Source organism: Colletotrichum truncatum, assembly GCF_014235925.2.
Source record: "Colletotrichum truncatum strain CMES1059 chromosome Unknown Contig_0008, whole genome shotgun sequence".
In the NCBI taxonomy this organism is placed as follows: Eukaryota; Fungi; Ascomycota; class Sordariomycetes; order Glomerellales; family Glomerellaceae; genus Colletotrichum; species Colletotrichum truncatum.
Genome location: NW_027222405.1, coordinates 1118864 through 1138402, shown reverse-complemented (window position 1 = coordinate 1138402; position 19539 = coordinate 1118864). Strand labels below are relative to the sequence as shown.

Genomic DNA, 19539 nt, shown 5'->3' with positions numbered 1-19539 from the left:
ATGGAGCAGATACATCACACCGAAGGCCATCCCAACGTATTGGCTTAAAATCAGTAAAAATAAAAGGCTCTTTGAAAGGGGCCTGATGCATAGGATAGTAGTGTGTGCTTGGGTTTGTGTGTTTTGATGTTCGGACTAGGACTTTCGCTTGTCTCCGACCGAGCCCCCTACCAAGGCGTGGGCCGGAGCTAAGCCTCCTGGGGCAGTTATACGCGCTAATCCTCGCCAACGATTGGTTCTCATCCCTCCTGACCATTTGTCATCCGAGGTGACTCAGCGAGTGGGATACCGGTAATGTGGGTCTACAACTCCGGCACGGGGCCACCGGGTGCCGAGTGTCCAATTTACATACGGCATACTCCGTAAGAGCACCGCCGGTTGTCACGGAGCTGACGATGACGAGATTGAATCGACCCGGAAAATTCGTGATTATAAAAAGAGGCATACTCTGATGTACCTCATTATGAACCGGACTTCAGGAGCAAAAGAGCCTCATAATCAGTAGCTATGCGGTTGAAGATATCGCTATTCTAACACGTCACTAGCTCAGCCATAAGTCAACGATAACAACGTGGCCATACGGGTGCAGGGCCGCAGTAACCAGGATAGTCTACCCAGTTTTTATTTTTCGAGTCAAGCACAGACTGATGCCTCCACAAGCCAAGTGTGAGATTGGCAATCTTGGCAACGTCATCATCCTACGGCTCGTCGTATCGACAATCGCATGACCTACCTAGATTTAAACAAAAGTAACCTTCTCTTCACCGTCTAATACACAGCTGTAAGCTGCAAGATACTCGATGTAGTAGTGTTCACGATCCAAGGCTACCCTGATGCGCGACTCTCCTAAATTCCCGATCCGATTCCAGTCGATGGCCTAAAGCACTCTACACAACTCGCGGTGAACTGACAATACAATACCTTATTGCTTAACCTGAAGAAAGCATCAAAATAACATCTTTTTTGGACAACCGAGGTATCAAATGTCACTTCATCCTTGCCTGGGCAATATCGAGGCTTATTGATCCAGGAGAAAAGAGCTTGGTGGCACGCGCACTTGCGGGCGTGTTCCAACTTCCGCTGGAGCTCGGAACCAGGCCATCGTACAAGTCACTGAGTTAGCCCAGAACATGGTTTTGAACTTTCAAAGAAGGCTTTCCCGTAACCAGAGATCAGGGCTGTTAATGTTAAGATTGACATCTAAGACAGCTGTAGAAATCCCTGTTGGAATTTTCGTCGGATGTCGTTAGCCTATCTATCAAGAACGCTATATATTTCACATTTTTCTGCCACCAAACCCCCACCCCCAAACGTCAAAAGTAGACCTGACGTTGACAGCATTACTCAGATGCAATGATAAAAATCCTCAAGTGCTATACATGGCTAGAATTGAGCAAGTCTTTTACAGATTAGTAAACAAAAAATGCCTCAATTCGTATAACGTCCCTCAAAACGAAAAGGCCAACGGAAGAGCTGGAGTGTTGCTGAACATCCAGTCAGTAGTCCCCTGGATATATTATCCCAAAGTAGAAAAGGCATGCCAAGTCCCGAATTAAGGCTTACGACTAAGTAGGTTATTACAGTTGTGAGCACGGTCACCCAAGTCATCTACTAGGCACCACTTAGTATCGGCATGTGGGAAGAAATTACCCGGCTTGCCTAAATCGGGTGGTCAGCACGAACTTACGACGAACTTAAACCGGAAGAGTAACGGTGCTGGGTGTGTAAGACCTAGTTTGAAGAACCGCTTCCAATCCAAAAAAAGACCGAAACTTGACGCACTCAGTAACACGTTTTGGAACTCGATAGGTGGAAGTTCTTGTATGAAATTTTATCGCTCGTCTCGACAGGCAACAGGCTTTCGTTGGCCAGTACAGTAAGCCTGTTTGACAAGCTTCTGCAGACGCAAGGTCTAAAATAGATAATGTCTAGTTCAAGCACAATGGCCAGTGGGCCAAGGCATTTTTTTGAAACCCCTATGCCCGTGTCCTATAACGGTTAGGTCGGCGATAGCGCCGTCTAATTGGTCAGTAACCAGGTTTCCAGATGTTTTGTAATGTACAGTTGGTTAAAGTTTCCCCCCCACCGGTTTATATACACATGTACGTTCACTTGGTGCTGCAATTTTGCAGTGCGCTTGCACCTTCCTTCTAGTAGCTATAGCGGAATTGCTTATTCTCCTTGTCCGTCATGGAGGACCAGACCTCAGGGGCCATAAAGGCGTCCTCGGTCTGCTGCTTGGCACCACGTCTCTTGTTCTCCCAGCGGTAGTAGGCATAGAGAGCCAACGTGACAAGAGCACAGCCAGCTTGTGTGCCCATGACGGCAATCTTAGCCGGGCGGTACTCAGGGGCATCACGGGCCTGGAAAGTCTGGGGGCCGATAATGTTACCGAGGGAGAAGGAACCGCTGACGATGGCGGCGGCGAATGCACGCTTGGTAGCGCCACCAAAGTTGGCTGCGGTCCACTGGAGATGCATTAGAATCTTATGTTGTCTCAACACGTATTGGTGGGTAGTACTCACGGCGTAGAAGACGGTCAGGGGAGCAACAACGGCGTTGACAAGGTAGATACCCGCCAGGCAGCCAGCGCGATTGCTAACGGGGAGGAAAGACATGAGAGCGCCACCGATGATACTATGGGAGCATTAGCAAGTTTCTTTTTCCTTCAGCCGTCGACCGATCATTGACTTACGCTGGGATAATGCAGGCAATGATCCACGCCCATCGGTTGGCCTGGTGGCGAATACCGTATCCGACGAAGAGCGTGAAGAAAATGCTCACAACACCAGAGGGCATGTTCATCAGAGCAGCACGCTTCGGGTCGTAGCCCAAGTTGCGGATAAGGGTGGCCGAGTATGTGGTGATGACACCGCTAGAGACGGAGAGCTATAGTGCGTTAGTCAAAGTCATTGCCGTCTTTGGTTTTCGCGGTACATACGAGAACGACGGCCAGAGTCATCAGGTACATCTGGGGGTCCATGAGGGCCTCAAGGATCTGCTTGGGGCGGAACTTGCGGCTCTCGATACCGGTCTGGTTAACACTGACGTGCTTCAGCAGGGCAACCTTCTCGGTGTCGCTCATCCAGCGGGCCTTCATCGGAGTGTCGGGGACGAAGAGCAGGGTGGCCAGGCCAATAGCGACCGTGAGGCATCCGAGAACGATAAACATGATTCTCCATCCGGCCAGGCCACTGCCAGGTGCAACGTGCTGGAAGCCGTACGAGATGGCGCCGCCCATGATCTGGCCCAGACCCAAACCCAGATACCAGAAAGAGAAGCGAGGGGCTTGCTCCGACTTAGTGTACCATTGAGAGCTGATGAGCATCAGGGAAGGGCCGATGGTAGCCTCGAAAAATCCCAGGAAGATACGCGAGACAAGCATGGAGGTGTAGTTATGCGCGGCAGCGCCACAGGCCGTCGCGGTACCCCAGAGAATGACGTTAATACCCAACCACTTAGCCGCAGGGACCATCTGGAGGAAATAGACTGCGGGGAAGTGTCAGTGCATTGTTCGTGATTTATTCATGCCCCAAAACGCTTCGTCTTTCATTGTTCTTGGTGATGTGAGGCACGGAAGGGAAGGGCTGTGTAACGTACTGTTGGGGATCTCAAAGCACAGGAGACCGACGAAAAGGAAGGTGGCAATGTTGGAGAATTCGTTACCAACAAGCTTCAGGTCCTTGCTGATGCCCATCACAGCAGCATACTATTGTGACTTGTCAGATTTACTGGTTCAACTCCCTAGGGGTGGAAAAGCCAGGGTTGTAGAAAATGAGGCGTCCAGACTATCCAAGGGGGGGAGGAAGACTAACGTTGAGAATGACCTTGTCTAGGAACTGCATAGTATAGCATCCGAACATGAGCGGCACGATATGCCAATCGATCCTACGGCGAAGAGCATTGAGGTCGACGGAGCTGGTATCAACACCGGCATCCCGGTGATCGTTAAGATACTTCCACGCCGCATCGACGGAGCCGGACGCCGTGTCATCGACGGACGAGGCCGAGCCCACCACATCTTTGGGGGCCTTCTCGTCAAGAGACATTTTTGAAGCGGATATCTTTGAAAAAAAGAATGTATAGTTTTAAGAAAAAGAAACGGATGTGTGGTAAAGGCGAACGAACCACTGCACGGATCGTCCTTGGTGACAAAACCCGACAGATAGGCTATGTCTGTGATCGACGAAGGGCGCAAAAGCTTCCGCTGCGGAGCAGGACACTTTGAGTTTCGCTGATCAGCGGGAGGAGAAATGAAAAACAATGGTGTCAGATGGGAAAGAAAAGAAAAGTGACCACGGGAGGGCTGCTGGGAAGGGACGGGATGGTAGTAATGAAGAGGGAGAAAAGAAGCAATGGACTGGATGATAAGAGGGTAGCTTATTGGACCGATTGGATCAGTCGTGTCTACGACAACCACCCCTGCGAGACCGGGCAAAAATGTGTCCCAGATGGCTCTTGTTCTGGTTCCAGCTATAATTCAAGGGGTCCAGAAGCACGACATGCGTCTGTTGGAGCTTTGGGAACTGCATCTGGTACCAGTAAATCTTTCTAAACGCGCCCCCCATGTTGTATACTTGGACAATATTTTTCAAATATTTTGCAGGATGTAACCCATCCTCCTTGGCCTCTCATAGTGCCGCACGGCGCAGCTCCCCCCCCGATCCCCGCCTGCAGCTGCAAGGTTTATGCTGTCAGTGCAGGGATGAGGGTACCCCCTTGGTGACTTCGGTCGACCAGGGCCGCTGGGCCCTCACTACCATGTCCTCTCCTCCTATGCGAGCGCCCCTGCCCACCGATGCGTGAACCTGGGCATTCCGTTCGCAACCTGGTATCGTCATCTAGAACAAAATACATAGTACCGTCGTTCGAGCGAGTTGGCAAGGTTATACGATGTGTTCTCGGCCGAGGACTGGACCCGAAAGAAGCCAATTATATGCCGGCTTTCTTAAGCCCCGCCGGAGTCCCATTGGGCCTTGTCCCATTCATATCCGGCCTGCATCGTATCTCTGCTCATGATCGATAACCAGCGCCAATCCATCGTGCTAGACCTGGTACGCTATCTTGAAGATCCGGCTTGGTGGCGATGATCAGGAGGGTTTTAGCATGGCTGTTCTTTTACACCTCAGGCATTCTGCTGAAGCTTCCTCCCATCACGCCATGGTGGGTAGGACGTAAGATTCCGCGGTTTTTTTTGGCCTCTCATCAACACTCAATAACAAACTTGTTATCCTTTATGGCGGAGGCCGCAAATGCCGTTGGGGGCTTCATTTTTAATAACAACAGGGCGGGCCAAAAAGGGCGGACCTAATTCCCCGATGCCGAAGTGTCAGTTTCGGGTTTGTGGTGGAATGATATTAATGTCCGCCCAAACAAGAGCCGACGACATTGTGCCGAGCACGAAATGGGTACCTCGCCTAGCAGCACGATGGCGGCACAGCAAGCTAGTGTAAACGACGACTCTTCCTACGCCTGGGAGTTGCCGCTTTGCTGGCCAGCTCCCCTTGCAGGTTTTTTTTCCCTGATCCTGATGTATCGCCGCATTCTTGCCATCCTATTTTGGCCAAGACGTGGTCTCTTATAACTCCTAACCACCGCCCCCCCATGTCCACGTCTCGTCGTCAATTGTTGCACCATCCATGCAATGGTCCGAATATCATATTCCAATGGCTTTCTATCCCTGCCATTTTGCCTTCGGACGGAACTCCGGGTGGTACCCGTACCATACTGTAGAAAGCATAGAAGCTTAGAAAAGCTGCGGGAACTGGGACATGTACCGGCCCCTGATGAGCCGAGCGCCCTGCGGACGTATGGACCAGAGACTATCCAGATTAAAAAAAAAAAAAAAAAAACACGATGCAGCTGTGCATTCCAACGAGGGGTCTGTTGATCACTCAAAAAGCACCGAAGATTTTCAGAGTCCCCAATGCCACCATGAAAAATATTATCCACTCGCAGTGGTACTATGTATAAACTGATATTCTTTCTTCCATGCTCCGTGAATAATGCCCTGGGTGGGCCCAGTCGGTGGTCATGCAAGGTCATGCCAGTCCTAGTCCCCCATGGCGCACAAGGCCTGGCAGAACCCTATCACGTCCTTCGGAATTACTCAGGTCGAACCACCCTTGCGAACGTTGAGACAGTCGAGGGTTAGTTTTTATCTGCCAGGCTGGTGAGGCAGGGCATCCTAACAATTCCCTCTCCCCCCCGTGTAATCACTTGCGACCCCCCGAGTAACCCTTCCCCCTCCCTTCCAGTCAAAGGTCATCGTGAGCTAGCAAAGGGGCCATCCAAGGAGGCGGGTAGCTCGAATACCGGTTGCTACGTCAGTAGAGGGATACTGCCACTGGCCGAGCTGCCTTATTTGATGTGGATAAGATGATCTCGTCTCCCAGCCGGCCATGGACAGAAAGGAGCAAGGAAAACCGTGATAAAGATTAAAACGGCCGCCCCCCAGTCATCCCAACGTCGTGGAGCAGGTGGCTCGGCCTCCGCCATTTCCCTTGCTTCCACCTGCACGCTAGCTAGCCTTTTTTTCTTTACCTGTCATTAGACGCCATCTTTTCTTACTTTGTTGGCTCGATTTCCTTTCCCATTTTGGTTTTTGTTTGACATCATTTCTCGCGCTTGTTGCTTATGTCTTGAACGTTTTGTTGGTTGGTCCTGATAGAACGTCATCTGCACACAGCGAGCCGTTGCTGCAGCCCGCTCCGCCATGGGTTGGGTACTGAACGCCACTTCTGAGGTTGACGCCATCTCGCAGTGGCCGACCATCATCGCCATCTGTACTGTTCTTTCAGTCCTGTCGATTGCCGTCGTGGGGTCTCGACTATGGATTCGTAATAACGCCAGAGGACTGGCCCCCGACGACTGGGTATCTGTGTTGTCTCAGGTGTTTGCTCTTATTTACTCTGGTCTTACCATCGGTCGTGAGTTTACCCTTTTCCTGGGACCGTTGGTCTGCTTTCTAAAATTGCTATCTTCAGAAACGAGATACGGTCTAGGACTGCCCATCGCACTACGCCCAAAGGCCAATTTGATAAAATATACGCGCATCAACTTTGCCGGTCGTCCAGTCTATCAGATCGGCATCAGCTTTTTCAAGATTGCTCTTCTCATCAGTTATCTACGTCTACTAAAAGGCACTGATCAGAAAAGCTACCGCCGTGCTGTCTGGCTCACCATCATCCTCATCTTCCTTGCACACTTGGGATGCGCATTTTCTCTCATTTTCGCCTGTACTCCTGTAAGATTGCTTCGAGTCTAACGCAACATCATTCTGTACAATTGCTAATTTTCACTCGTAGGTGGACAAATCATGGAATCCTCTAAAGGATGGACATTGCCTGGCGCCAGGCCCTTCATTCACTGCGTATGCTGTTGTTACGATTGTGTCTGATGTTGTCGTGGCGATACTTCCAATTCCGGTTCTGCTCAAGCTTAACATTCGCCTCGAGAAGAAAGTGGGCCTTATCGCGATTTTTCTGCTCGGTCTATTCACAACTCTGTGCTCCATTCTGCGTTACCTTGAGATCAACCGGATTCAGTTTGGCGACGGAAACTCGACCATGTTGGTGCTGTGGGGAACCATTGAATTCCACGTTGGTGTAAGTGCCCGCCCCCCCAACCAATGAAGCTGTCATACATGGGCAACCCCCAAGCTAACACAACGACATAGAACATCGTCTCCTCCCTACCCTTCCTCGCCCCTGTTTGCATGAAAAAAGCAAAAAACTATCGCTCCAAATACTCGGGCGGATCCTCTCACGGACGAAGCGGCTTGAAGGGTGCAGAGAGGTACAAATTGAGCGACATCAACAACGACAAGAGCGTCTTCGCCTCGGCGAACCACGACAAGGGAGACAACGGCAGCGAGGAGAACATTCTTCCCGGCAACATCATGAAGTCCGTAACCTACAGCGTTCAGGTCGCGGACAGGCCGGATGCCAAATCATCTACACGACGAAGGGACTCGCGGGATTCAGATTAAGGTTGGAAGGCATTAGATTAGCTATGGGGAACCGCCGTGTGGAAGAATCATGAAAAAGGATGTACATGATAATGTTTAAAAAAAGATCTTGGAAAAAAAAAAAAAAAAAAAAAAAAGCTTCGAATTAATGGGTAGATCAACTATAGAACGATTAGAAGGCAACAAAAATATCTGTTTCCTCAGCGATCATTTCCTATTCAGCGTTTAGGGGTCCCCGCCATTACGGGATCTACTGAATCGTACACATCATTTTTCAGTTTGTCTGCAACGAAGCGTTACTCTCGATCGGAAGAATGGATAAGGAGCCCAAGAGGACGGGGTCATGGACTGCACGGCCTGTTGATCTCGCTCCACCGGAAGAGAGGGTCTCTTATTTGGGGGTTCATTTAGCGTACGTGGCATGATTCACTACCCCATATCCCACATCACGGGGGGTGATGGGGAGTCGAACGATCGCAGATGAAAATCTCCCCCCCACCTGGTCCATCATAATCCCAAGAATGCGGTCAGCCTACGGAGTACGCCATCTTTGAAAACGCACGTCTTTATTTACGATTAATCTATAGTGGCACCTATTCTTCATCAAACTGAAGCTTCATCTCTCTCTTGCTGAGGAGCGGGCTCGTTGGGCTAATCTTAGGCCAGTCGTGCGCATCCAGACAGGCCCGCCGCGATGCCAGCACGCCAGGTCGAGCTCTGCCGATGACGGCATCTTCATAAGCGTCCAAGCCAGCCCTGAGGTCGGGAAACGTGGTGTTCAACTTCTCCACAACGTTCACCGCAAAATCCAACACGTCGAGGATGGCGTGGTTTGCACCTTCTCCTCGGTCTTTGCTTGCCGTCAGTTATTTTGTTTCCCATATATCAGAGATGTGCCTCATCAAGGAAACATAAACTTTAATAAAGGGCGACGGGAAGTCTAACGGGTAGGGCGTGACACAAGGGAATAGGGAGCCAAGACTTACACATTGCCATTGCATGAAAAGCGTCACCCATCAACACGACTCTTCCATTTGACCTGAGACCCTTTGCGGGAGGGTAGTCGAAAAGGTCAAGATGTTTCACATCCGTATCACTAGGAATCTCGAGTGCGAGGGACCGGAACGGCTCTGACCATCCCTCGGCGAACGACTTGATAAGTCCAAGTCTACCGTCGTTGGTTGGCGGAAAATCTGTAGCTTCCGGTTTGCCTAGAAAGCCCGGGCGATCCGGCCAGGAAACGCACATCTGACAGCTGTACTTTTCCGAGCTGTCATCATGGTTGCCGGGGGCGTCGAGCACTGCAAGTAGGGCGCGAAGCACGTATTAGACTTTTTTGGAATTCGCCGCGGATTTCGACGTTTCTAGAAGAGGAGGGACATGAAAGAAACACAGATTGAGGGTGTTTAGCACAGCACCAAGGTTTGTTTTGCCCCGGTACATACTAGTAGTGCGGCGCTGCGGATTTTGTGAGGCGGCCAGGGACAACCCCGGTTCGTTGACGAAACTAATCGTCGTTCTCATCCCCTGGGCACCAAAAGGGTATAGTAGTGGGAAACCAAAAAAAATGCAATGCTTAATGGAATAGTAGAACTCACGGCTGAAATAGAGAAAAGTATCGTTTTGAGACGACGTTCCTTGCAGAAAGAAGGGGTCCAGCTTCCGGAGTGGCTCCATTTGGTCGGGGGACAAGAACACTTTGAGACCGAGGACCCGAACCGGTATGCGATGTCTCTCATGCTGGCCCGGGAAGAGTTGTGACCGGACACGGGATGCACCTCCGTCGCATGCGACGAGAACGCAACCTGTACATGTCGAGCCGTCCTCGAATGTCGCGACGACGGTGTCCTCTTTTTCTTCGTACTTGGTGAAGCCCTTCCCCCACTGCCATGCAATTTAGCCTCATGGTGGATGGCTTGGCCAGTGTCTCACAAGGGTCAAAGGTTTACGGCAGAAAAAAGTGTAATCATACCTGGATATCGATGCCGGTAGCAACCAAACGACGCAACCTCTCTCTAGTCACTCTGATACGCAAGCTCTCTGGGGCGCGGGGGCTCGCACCCTTCAACTCCCCAGTGCTGAGATCAAAGAATGGGAACGCTGAAGCCTCACCCCTCGCTACGGCGGCACGATCGACATACGCCTCGGGCAAGCGGGCAACCAGCTCCTCGGGCAACAAGGATCGAAGGGCTGGAAGCGACCAGTGAAGTGTCAAACCCCAGCCAACGCCACGGGTTGTAAGGTCCGTGTCTCGCTCGAAAACGCGAAAGGGGATGCCATTCTTGCGGAGGTACTGCGCAAGCAACAGGCCGCTGACACCGGCGCCGACGATGATCGCGGGAAGGGGTCCTTGCGTTTCGTTCTGGTCTGCCATGGCTCTTTTTTTCCTCTCTTTCGTGTGCGTGTGCGTGTGAGCGTATGTGTGTCCTAGGATTAGGTAGGGGGGGTTGTATTAACTGACGAATGGGTAAACTTTGGCTTTTGATGTGCAGACACAAGACATGAACAGTACAGCAGTAGCGGCATACGGGCAAGCAGCCAAACGAAACGGGGACACAGAAACGGCTCCAATGAGAAATAATAATACTGGGACTGTATCCGTACTGTAATGTTCGTTCCTACAGTGGTGCCCCCAAGGGAATTACTGCAAGTATGGCTCGGTTCTGTTGAGCAGCCAAGACGAACTCTGCCTTCAGTGCTGTGGACGTCCAATTTCACTCGGCCCAGAGGGCCCAGTTTCTCATCATGTCGACTCACCCCCGCTGCTAATTCTGAACCGAAAACTCTAATCCCACTTCTCTTGGCGTCGTTGTCGCCTGATGTCGGTGCGGCCGGCAGGGATCGTCTGGCGAGGTACTTGTCATGGGGCGGGAGGATCGCGGAGCAGCTCCCCGGCGCTATAATGCCACCGTCCACACCATCAAAACCGCGCCGTCGACGGCTGTTGGCTGCTTTAGGGTCCTACGGCACGCTCCCGCCGTTTTCTTTCTCAGCGCCCTAGGCGATAAGGCAGAGCGGGAGCGGGAGGGAGATGACTGTTCTTTTTTAGCGATGGGTTTCTCCAACGTCTGTGCCATCGCCGGTAGAAGCCGCTACAACCACAATCTGACGGTAAGATCCCAAGGTTACGTTTCTACAAACTTAAGTTTGCTTTTTGGCAGCTGGCTTCTTCTAGACGTTTTCTGAACTAAGCCAGTCTGTCATCCCAAAGGCCAAAGGCGAAGTCCCTGTGACTCTAACCCTCTGTCGAACTGTCAAGGACAGAAGAACGAGGACACAGAAATCCCTCGTTCAGCCAGGGGGATAGGGGACAATGCTGGTCAGTCACAACCGCTAATCTCGGACCGGTTAGGGGGTGGGGGTGGTCAACTGGCTGAGCGAGCAAAAGTTCGCTTTACAGGGGGGGGGGGGTGCCAGAGAGTGGATGACCATTGTGTGTACTTTGCTTTCCCCCCTCCTCCTTATTTCTCCTCCCCCAGACACAAATTGGTCTCCTCCATTCACTGCTAAGCATTTTCAAGAGTGGAGGGCCTCGGGAACACTATGCCGTAGCCTAGGCGGACTAGACACAGGCCCATTATTAACCCTGGTGCTCGCCTCTTTGTTCGAACCAGCCGCACCACTAACTATGAGCCAGCGGCCTTGTGTCAGGGGTCATTTTCCTCCAACACGGCCCCGTTTACAAGGACTACCCTGCCGGCACAAGGCCTCGTTTATACTTTACGAGAGGCCCATTGGTTGCCACTAAATCACGCCAGGCATAGGTTTCGTGGGCCTGGCCGTATTTCAAGCCTTTCAAACTCAGGGTATTGGACGACATTTGACTTTTTTTTTCTTGTTGCTCATCTTATGTTGTCGGTCCCTTGTCAACAACAGATTTGATTTTGAACCCCCAAGATCCGGATGTCTCCTCCGGATGTCTCCTTCGGACGTTTCTCTCGATTCATTCGTAGGAAGAAGAGTACGCCGACAGAGTACGACCAGCTTTGAGGAACCAAATTTTTATCCTGCAGTTATGCCTACCAGTTTGACAGCCCCTGCTCACTAACTCATGCGAGGCAACGGCGCAGCACATCTCGCTAACTGCAGTTTGGATTCGTGTCCTCGGCTAATTCCATCTTGCTCTGGTACCTGACGTTTAGAACTTCCGTCGATGTCTGTGTCATATAAACAGGGGGGGCATGCCACTTGAAATCATTTCCCAAGATGTTAGCAGTACTTTTCTTCTCCTTTCCACCTTTGCTCTACTGGGAGGCAGCTCAGAATGTAACGTCGCGTCGGTGGCAATTTGGTCGTTTTTTATACGATCCTCTGTGCCATGATGCAAACTCCATAATCAACAAGGTATCAAGTGGTTTCACTTGACACACACAAAAAAAATAATAATATTCAGATCCAGCCATGTATGGGAAATAGTTCGATCTAGAACTCTCACGTCACCCTGACTGCGTTGGGTTGCACTTGATCCTTCTAGATCGTTCTATTCGCGATACCAAACACCCGGATGTGTTGCGACGCACAGATGCGGCGTTGCTCACCTATCCCAGCTGTTATTGTTGCTCTCTTTTGAACGAAATGCAGCAACAATGCATAAGCCACAAAGCACCAAACCTGCATCTGCCGGCTGTTTCACACAGCCGATACTACATTATATGCCGTAGAAATGCTGCATCATTGAAACTGGTTAAATCAAGTCGTCTTGTACAAAACCTGGGATCAATATCAGTCATGGAATCATGGAGCAATGGATGCAAGTTGTTCTCTAATACGGGGTCTCCTGGATGATTTGTTCTACATCGTAACGGAGTATCTCCGCCTGGTCAAGCTTATCACACAGGCCAGTGGCCCATTTTGCATGCGACAGAAGCCAAGAGACGACGCCTTGCGGGTACTTTCGGACCTCCTCATCCAGCTGGGGGCAAAGCGAACGACCAGGGCAGTCAAAACTTTTGATGGCCACCCCCCTAAGGGGGCTGTCAACAAGTGAAAAGTGCACCATGGGGGCCAAGTGCTCTAGCCCTGCCGATAATGTAAGCCAGGGTGGTCGAAAAAAAAAACAGCCACTCTCGTCAATGGCAGGGGTTCTGCTCGCTACACGCTACTCGTTTGCAAATTAAACCGAGCATTAAGAAGCGGCTACCTGCGCTAAATGATAAAGAAAGATGACTGAACCTAGTAAAAGTCACAGCACAACATTCGACGGAGAATTGGTGGCGAGCTTGACCGATGTGGGACGCCAATATGTCGCAGGTGAGAGTTGGGAGCTTACTACTGCAGGCAATCCTTCTTCCGTCGTTGCTTTGAGTGAACGCCGCCACTGAGGATCCGGAGCCGAACCGGATTCATCCTTCAGGTGTTGGAGTGACTAAATAGGTCAAATAGGTACTTATCGATTGACATGGATATAGGCTCAGCTCGGTGAGCTGCTTTGGCTTTCGGACGATGCAGCCTGGAACCGCCATGGCCGCCACAGACTTGTTAATTTCTATGGGTTATGGGAAGACGAACAGGGTATCGACTTTGGCGCATGTGCCATGAGGTTACATCAGGAGCTTTATTGTCCCTTAAAGTGCCATCCGTAAAAGATCTGAACTCAATAAACTTTGTCATGATATGTCCCATTTGGTATCATGACACCTTGGCAATATCTAGAATTGTATTTCCTCTCTGAGTATTCAAACCTTTTTCATTTCAATAGCACGCCTAGGCAGCTACGCCAAGCGACCTGCTCCCCCATTCAATACCAGGATGCTGGTTCGTACAGTGTAGCGGCTGTGTTTTGGCACGATTCCTTGTATACGGTCCGAGTATCCGCATCCGTACAGCTTGTCTTGGCCCTTGAGAAGTGCAGACGATGGGTTTTCTGCAAGTATCATGGGTGGCATGCGAACAGTCACTATAACCCTTCCCTCTCTTCGGGGTGCATGGATCAGGCTCCCTGCTAAACTGCTTCCTAAACCGGCCATTGGTTGTATGGTTTTGTAAATGCAGGGCTTGATGCATAGATGAACTTTTCACCCCTAGTAGGGGTTCTCAGCCATGAGGATTCACTAGCATTGACTCCACGCGTTCGCATTAATGACAGGACTGGTTTAGCCGTAACAGGTGAAGAGAAACTGCGACGAGGAAAGGGAAGTGGAGAAGATGAAGCAAGTGACTTGGGAAGAACATGCCATCATGACCATATGACCGAATCGGCAAACCGAGTTGCATACTAGACCTTTGCAGATGATGGCATGTTTATTTTGACAATATCATGTGTTTTTGCTATTCATGGCCTTAGTTTCATTAACGCCTACACAACGACATCGAATTGCCAGAGTCATTCTACTTTGACTTGGAGGGTAACTCAGTCATCATCCGATATAGACAAATCGACGGCCCTATCCCAATGGCCATCGTACTAGTTTTAAGAAAAAGGTCAGGTCAATTAAACTATCCCATTTTTCACTATTCGAACTGTTCATTCGTAGCTATGATGTAACGAGCAACCGCCTAAACTCACGGTGAGGCAAGTTTCTCGAAAATTTAAAGTCAAGGCTAGGGTGACACATGTGTACTTTTAAGACTTAATAGCCCCAGGTTTTGTTCTCTAGTGTTTTGGCTCTGATTTGCGGGATTTGTGGCTTCATATTAAAGTAGAATTAAAAACAACTTGAGCCTTGTTTTTCCGTTGGTAAATCATATCACAACAAAGCCGTGTCTTCTGTCGCCAAATCTGGTAGACTTTCTATGGCGAACTACACGTTTATTTAATCTCCACGGTCCAATGATTTGCGAATGATGAACGAGGTTCGGGGAAAAACTTTGGTCGTCGATGTCATCATGTAGCCTACCATCGTAAGGCATAGTCAAACCTAGTTTTGTTTGCACCTTCCCTTCTCGGTTTTCACCAAGATTTCCTGCAAAAGGTAGGTTGAATATAGTATTCGGTCAACGAGCTGTAAGTTTTTAAACCCGGCACGACGCGGCTGTCTTGAAAGGCAGCTACCAAACTTAGACTAACAGTTTCCATTGAACGTCAAAATGCCTTCTGGTATGGCTAAGATACGTCCACCAAGCATATGCATCCTTTCATTCACAGTCAACTACAGACAAAGACTGATCTTCCAAACAATTAAATTAGTGAACAGACCTTCAAAGTAGTTTTGATAGTTCGCTTGAATGGTTTTCCCCTGTGGTGACCGACGTCAGGCACGGGCGGCATCAACTAGGAACAAAACGGCTTGTATTCTCTAAGTGAGCGAGCGGAGCGAAGGACGCTTAAGAATACGGTCGCTGGAGCGAGGTCACGTGACCTCGCGGCCGAGACGCGGCAGAGTGGGTCCGGAGGCCCGGAGCCAGCACGACACACCCCCCCAGACGGCGCGTAGTCGTCTGGAAAACCGCGCCTCGAGGCCATATCGCTACTATCGCCTAGATACAAGATTATGAGGCTATTCAGAGCCTCTTGTGAATATATATATAACAAAAGAGAGGTGTTGTTGTATTCGCCTCGGTCTTTGTGCTCGAAGTGATGTGAATATGGCGAAATTCGCCCTTGCGCGCCGCCTGGCGCAATAATCGCACTTTCCTTTATTCAACCGTCGTACTTGCCTCTTATTATTGCCAGTTGAATTTTCTGAAAATCCTGCCTTCTGATTGGCCCACAACGTGGGTTGCCCATCAGTTATTATTTCCTCTGCCCGTTGACTCTTCTGCAGCGGTTCCGGCCGTGGCCGAAGCGGCTGGTCTCCGTGCTGCCATTGACAGCCTTGTTGGAGGACACTTGCCGGCGGCTGTTCTCCCCGCGTACAACGTCCTGATGGACACGTACGCGGCCTCCCTCCGAGGTCGTTAAAAGAGCCCGCCCTACGGGGCGTAAGTACGCTTGCTTTTGCTCCTTTGGGAGCGTATCATGCTTCCTGGCCAGGGGCCAAGTCAAAATTTAACTTTCGGCCTCCGGGCCAGCATTGCTCGCGCGCACCTGTTTCTCTTCGCTTCTTGTGACTTGTGCCCGAATGTCTTGTAGGTTTAGAAGTGCCCTGAAGTGTTCGAACTTCGCTCGGGAGAGTGCTTTTGTGAGACCGTCTGCTGGCATCTCGTCGGTAGGCATATATACCACGTCGAACGTCTTCTTGGCATACTCTTGGCGTAGCCACATGTTCTGTATATCAACGTGGCGAAGGCGCGTTGAGATGCGTTCCTTGTCGCCTACTACCAGGCGAATCGTTTGGCGATTGTCACAATGGATCTTCCATACGTCTCCGAGGTCTAGTTCAATATCCCGAAATAAGCGTTTGAGAGCGATGGTCTCCTTAGCAGTGTTTTCGAGGCTAAGGAGTTCCGCTTCTGTAGTAGAAGTGGTAACGGTATTCTGTCTCGCGGCTTTCCACTGAATGGGACCGCCGAACAGTGAGATGATGTACCCTTGAGATGAACGCCGCGTCTCTTCGTCGTCTGCGAACGAGGCGTCGCCCGCAATTAGGAGAACTTGGGCACCTGCACCCCCCGAGCTACCGAAGCAGAGCGAAAGGTAGCGAGTGTGATAAAGATATCTAATGACTTGGTTCGCGGCCTTCTGATGTTCGAGAGACGGGTTCGTTAGGAACCTCGAGAGTGTAGCGCAAGCGAAGGCGACGTCGGGGCGAATCATGATCGCAGTGTACAGAATTGAGCCGACCTTCTCTTGGTATTGCTTTACCTGGTCAGGGGTCGCTTCAGCGGTGTTCTTCTGGAGCGGGACGAATGGCAATGGTGTATGCGGCACGATCGAGTCGATAAGGTTGAATTTCTTCGCTACGCGTTCGATATATTGGTCGTGTGCGAGGTTAATTGTTCGCTTCTCACGGTCACGTATCACGCGAATGCCTAGATACCACTCGACAGGGCCTTGGTCCTTGAGTTCATACTCGGCTTTCACCCCGTTTATAACGTTTTGAGCAGCTTCGCGGTGGTCCCTATGGTATAAGACGAGGATATCGTCTACGTAGAAGAGTACCATCACTTTCTTGTCGTTTGAAGTGAAGAGACAGGGGTCTTCGCTTGCAGGCTTGAGTCCCAGGCGCCGCAGCGTTGATGAGAACTCCTTATACCAAAGGAGGGGAGCGTCTCGTAGCCCGTATAAGGCACGGCGGAGCTCGACGTACTTCCCGTTCTGTTTGAAGCCGTCTGGTAGGTAGCAGACGACAGGCGGGTCGTTCGGTCCTCTTGTTGCGTTTAGAAACGCATTGACTACGTCGAATTGGTCTACTTCAAGGTCGAATTCCGCCGCGAGCGCCATCGCTACTCTAAACGTCCTTGCTGCGAGGGTCGCTGCGTAGGTCTGTTCGAGAGGATGCTTCGCCTGGAGGTCGCCGCGGACGCAAATTCGTGCCTTGCAGCGGTCGAGGTAGCCGTCTTGATCAAGCTTGTAAGTGAACACCCACTTTAGAGGAATAGGTTTCGTAGACGCTTCGTGTTCGTCAATGATTTTCCAAGCGTCCATCTCCTCTAATTTACTTATCTCGGCTTGGGCCGCTTCGTAAAACAGGTTTCGGAGGTGGGTCGGCATTTTTTCAACACTTTTCCACGTTCGTGGGGGCTTTATAAGCTCATCTGTGTGTATTTTCACTCGCTGTGGAGTGACCGCTCTGGAGTGCTTCGCTTGGTGTATTGACGCGAAGACGAAGCAATGGAGCGTATAGTGGGCTTGGTTCGCTTCCTCCACAGCCTTCTGCTGATCAGGCATATAGGTATGGAAGAAAGTTTCCCAATTACGTTCCGTTTGTAGGAATGCGAAGTGTTGGGCGAAGCGAGGTGATCGTCTCGGTTTGCCCTGTTGTTGGCCGTAGTCCTTGCGGTTGTACACCCGCTTGGTCTTTATCTCGGGTTCGCGCCCGTTCCCATTATCCGAGTGTGGCCGCACCGGGTGAGTTGGGGAGTCACCCCCGAGATCATTACTCGAGTCGGCCTCCACGGCCGGTTCTCGTGGAGGTTCGTTGTTGGTCTTGACGTATATCACGTCTTCGACCGCCTCAGAGAGGGCTTCGTGCCCCGGGTCGGGAACGCCGGCGTCCATCGCTTCGGAGCTTTGTTGGCCGGTCGTTTGCCCGTCCGTCCCCTCCGGCGCTGCGGCCGGCTCAGGGGTCGGTTCCGGGGTGAGCAGGCCCTCTTCGCGTCGGCTGTTAACCGCGGAGCGTTTTACCGTTGTCTCTTCTGAGATTACGGTCGACGGCGCGAAGGCAGGTGGCAGGGGCTGCTCTTCAAGTGAAAATACGAGTTCGCTTGGTTTTGCAAGTCCGAGGAATTGGAGTCCTGGGTTCGCCGTAGCCGGAGGTTCCGAGATCTCCGTGGAGACTGTCTCGGCCACCTCCGCTTGTAAACTAGCTTTTGCATCGTCCTTCGAGTAGAACTTCGTCTCGTCAAAGGTAACGTTTCGCGTGATAATCACTTGATCAAGCGAGGGTATCCAGACTCTGTATAGGTTGTGAGCGTCCATAACGTAGCCCACCAGATATCCAATATGTCCTCGCGGTTCCACCTTGAAGTTACGTCTGTTCCTATCCGCTTCGCGGTCCTTTTTCAGGGGATAAGCCCTACACCCATACGCGTACGTCCAGCCCCAGTGGGGGCGAAGGTCGCGGGCGAGGCTCGCGCTGTATTGTGGTTGCCACCAGCGAAAATACTGTCGGAACCAGCTCTCTTCGACTTGAATTGGTGAGAGCCAAGCTCTTCGCTTCCGTGGTGACATATTGTACAGGTAGGCGGCTGCCATGACTGCTTCCACCCAGAGAGTAGTTGGCAGGCCCGCTGCGCTGAGCATCTTTATCGCTCGGGTTATTAATTCCTGGCCCGCTCGTTCGCCTCCGCCATTGGGTTCCTTGGTGTAGGGGGGTGTCTCTTCGATTTCAATCCCGTTATGCTGGGCCCAAAGTTGATACTCAGTCATTCCGTTTATCGCAATTACCGCGCGTTCTACGTCTTGTCTCAGCTTGCACAGGGTGACGCCTCGTTGGCGAGCGACCCATCGTTCGAAGTGCCTGAGAGCGTCGAAGACGAAGGTGTGCGATTTACTTACGCGCGGAAACGCGAAAAGACGACCGGTATATTCGTCTTTGATCACTAAGAGCCAGCGGTTCTTGTCAAAGCTTGTCGGGTAGTCGAAGAGATCCCATGAGACCCTATAGTACGGTCGAATTGCTTTCCGTTCAGAGGTTCGCCTCGAAATTAACTGTTTCGCGTGCGCTGTCGCGCAGTATTCGCATTCCAGACGCGTGGGTCCTTTTATCTTTACTCCTCTCACGTTTGACACCATTCGTTCTAGTGCGTCTGGTGCGAGGTGACCCGAACGAAGGTGCCATAACCAGGCGTCATCATACCTATCAGGTGGTTTACGAAGCGAGAGTCGAGCGGGATCCTGTACTGCAAGCACCAAATGGTTCACGATTCCTGCGTTACTCGAGGTAATTCGCTTCTGAGCAATATACTGGGAACCGGTCTTATATTCGAAGAAAGTAATGTTCATCTTCCTAACAAGATGCTTGACTACCACGCTGTTTTTGTACGTTCCCTGGCGAAGTGTGTTATCCAATCCGGAGTACCAGATGCCT

At 51.0% G+C, this 19539-nt stretch overlaps 3 protein-coding genes across 3 annotated transcripts; 1 reads left to right on the top strand and 2 right to left on the bottom strand.

Annotated features, from left to right (window-relative positions):
• Positions 1–2150: 2150 nt before the first annotated feature.
• On the bottom strand, positions 2151–4049 carry CTRU02_211805 (major facilitator superfamily transporter; the record flags this gene model as incomplete). Its single annotated transcript, XM_036725455.1, has 6 exons — positions 2151–2468; positions 2526–2637; positions 2696–2889; positions 2942–3489; positions 3601–3709; positions 3816–4049. The coding sequence occupies 6 exons, from the start codon at positions 4047–4049 to the stop codon at positions 2151–2153; spliced, it is 1515 nt and encodes a 504-aa protein (XP_036582660.1).
• Positions 4050–6715: 2666 nt separating this feature from the next.
• Positions 6716–7990, top strand: CTRU02_211804 (uncharacterized protein; the record flags this gene model as incomplete). Its single annotated transcript, XM_036725454.1, has 4 exons — positions 6716–6929; positions 6987–7246; positions 7308–7607; positions 7679–7990. The coding sequence occupies 4 exons, from the start codon at positions 6716–6718 to the stop codon at positions 7988–7990; spliced, it is 1086 nt and encodes a 361-aa protein (XP_036582659.1).
• A 572-nt stretch (positions 7991–8562) lies between these two features.
• On the bottom strand, positions 8563–10343 carry CTRU02_211803 (FAD binding domain-containing protein; the record flags this gene model as incomplete). Its single annotated transcript, XM_036725453.1, has 4 exons — positions 8563–8819; positions 8956–9270; positions 9568–9853; positions 9942–10343. 4 exons carry the CDS (start codon positions 10341–10343, stop codon positions 8563–8565), a joined length of 1260 nt encoding a protein of 419 aa, XP_036582658.1.
• Between the last annotated feature and the right edge of the window lie 9196 nt (positions 10344–19539).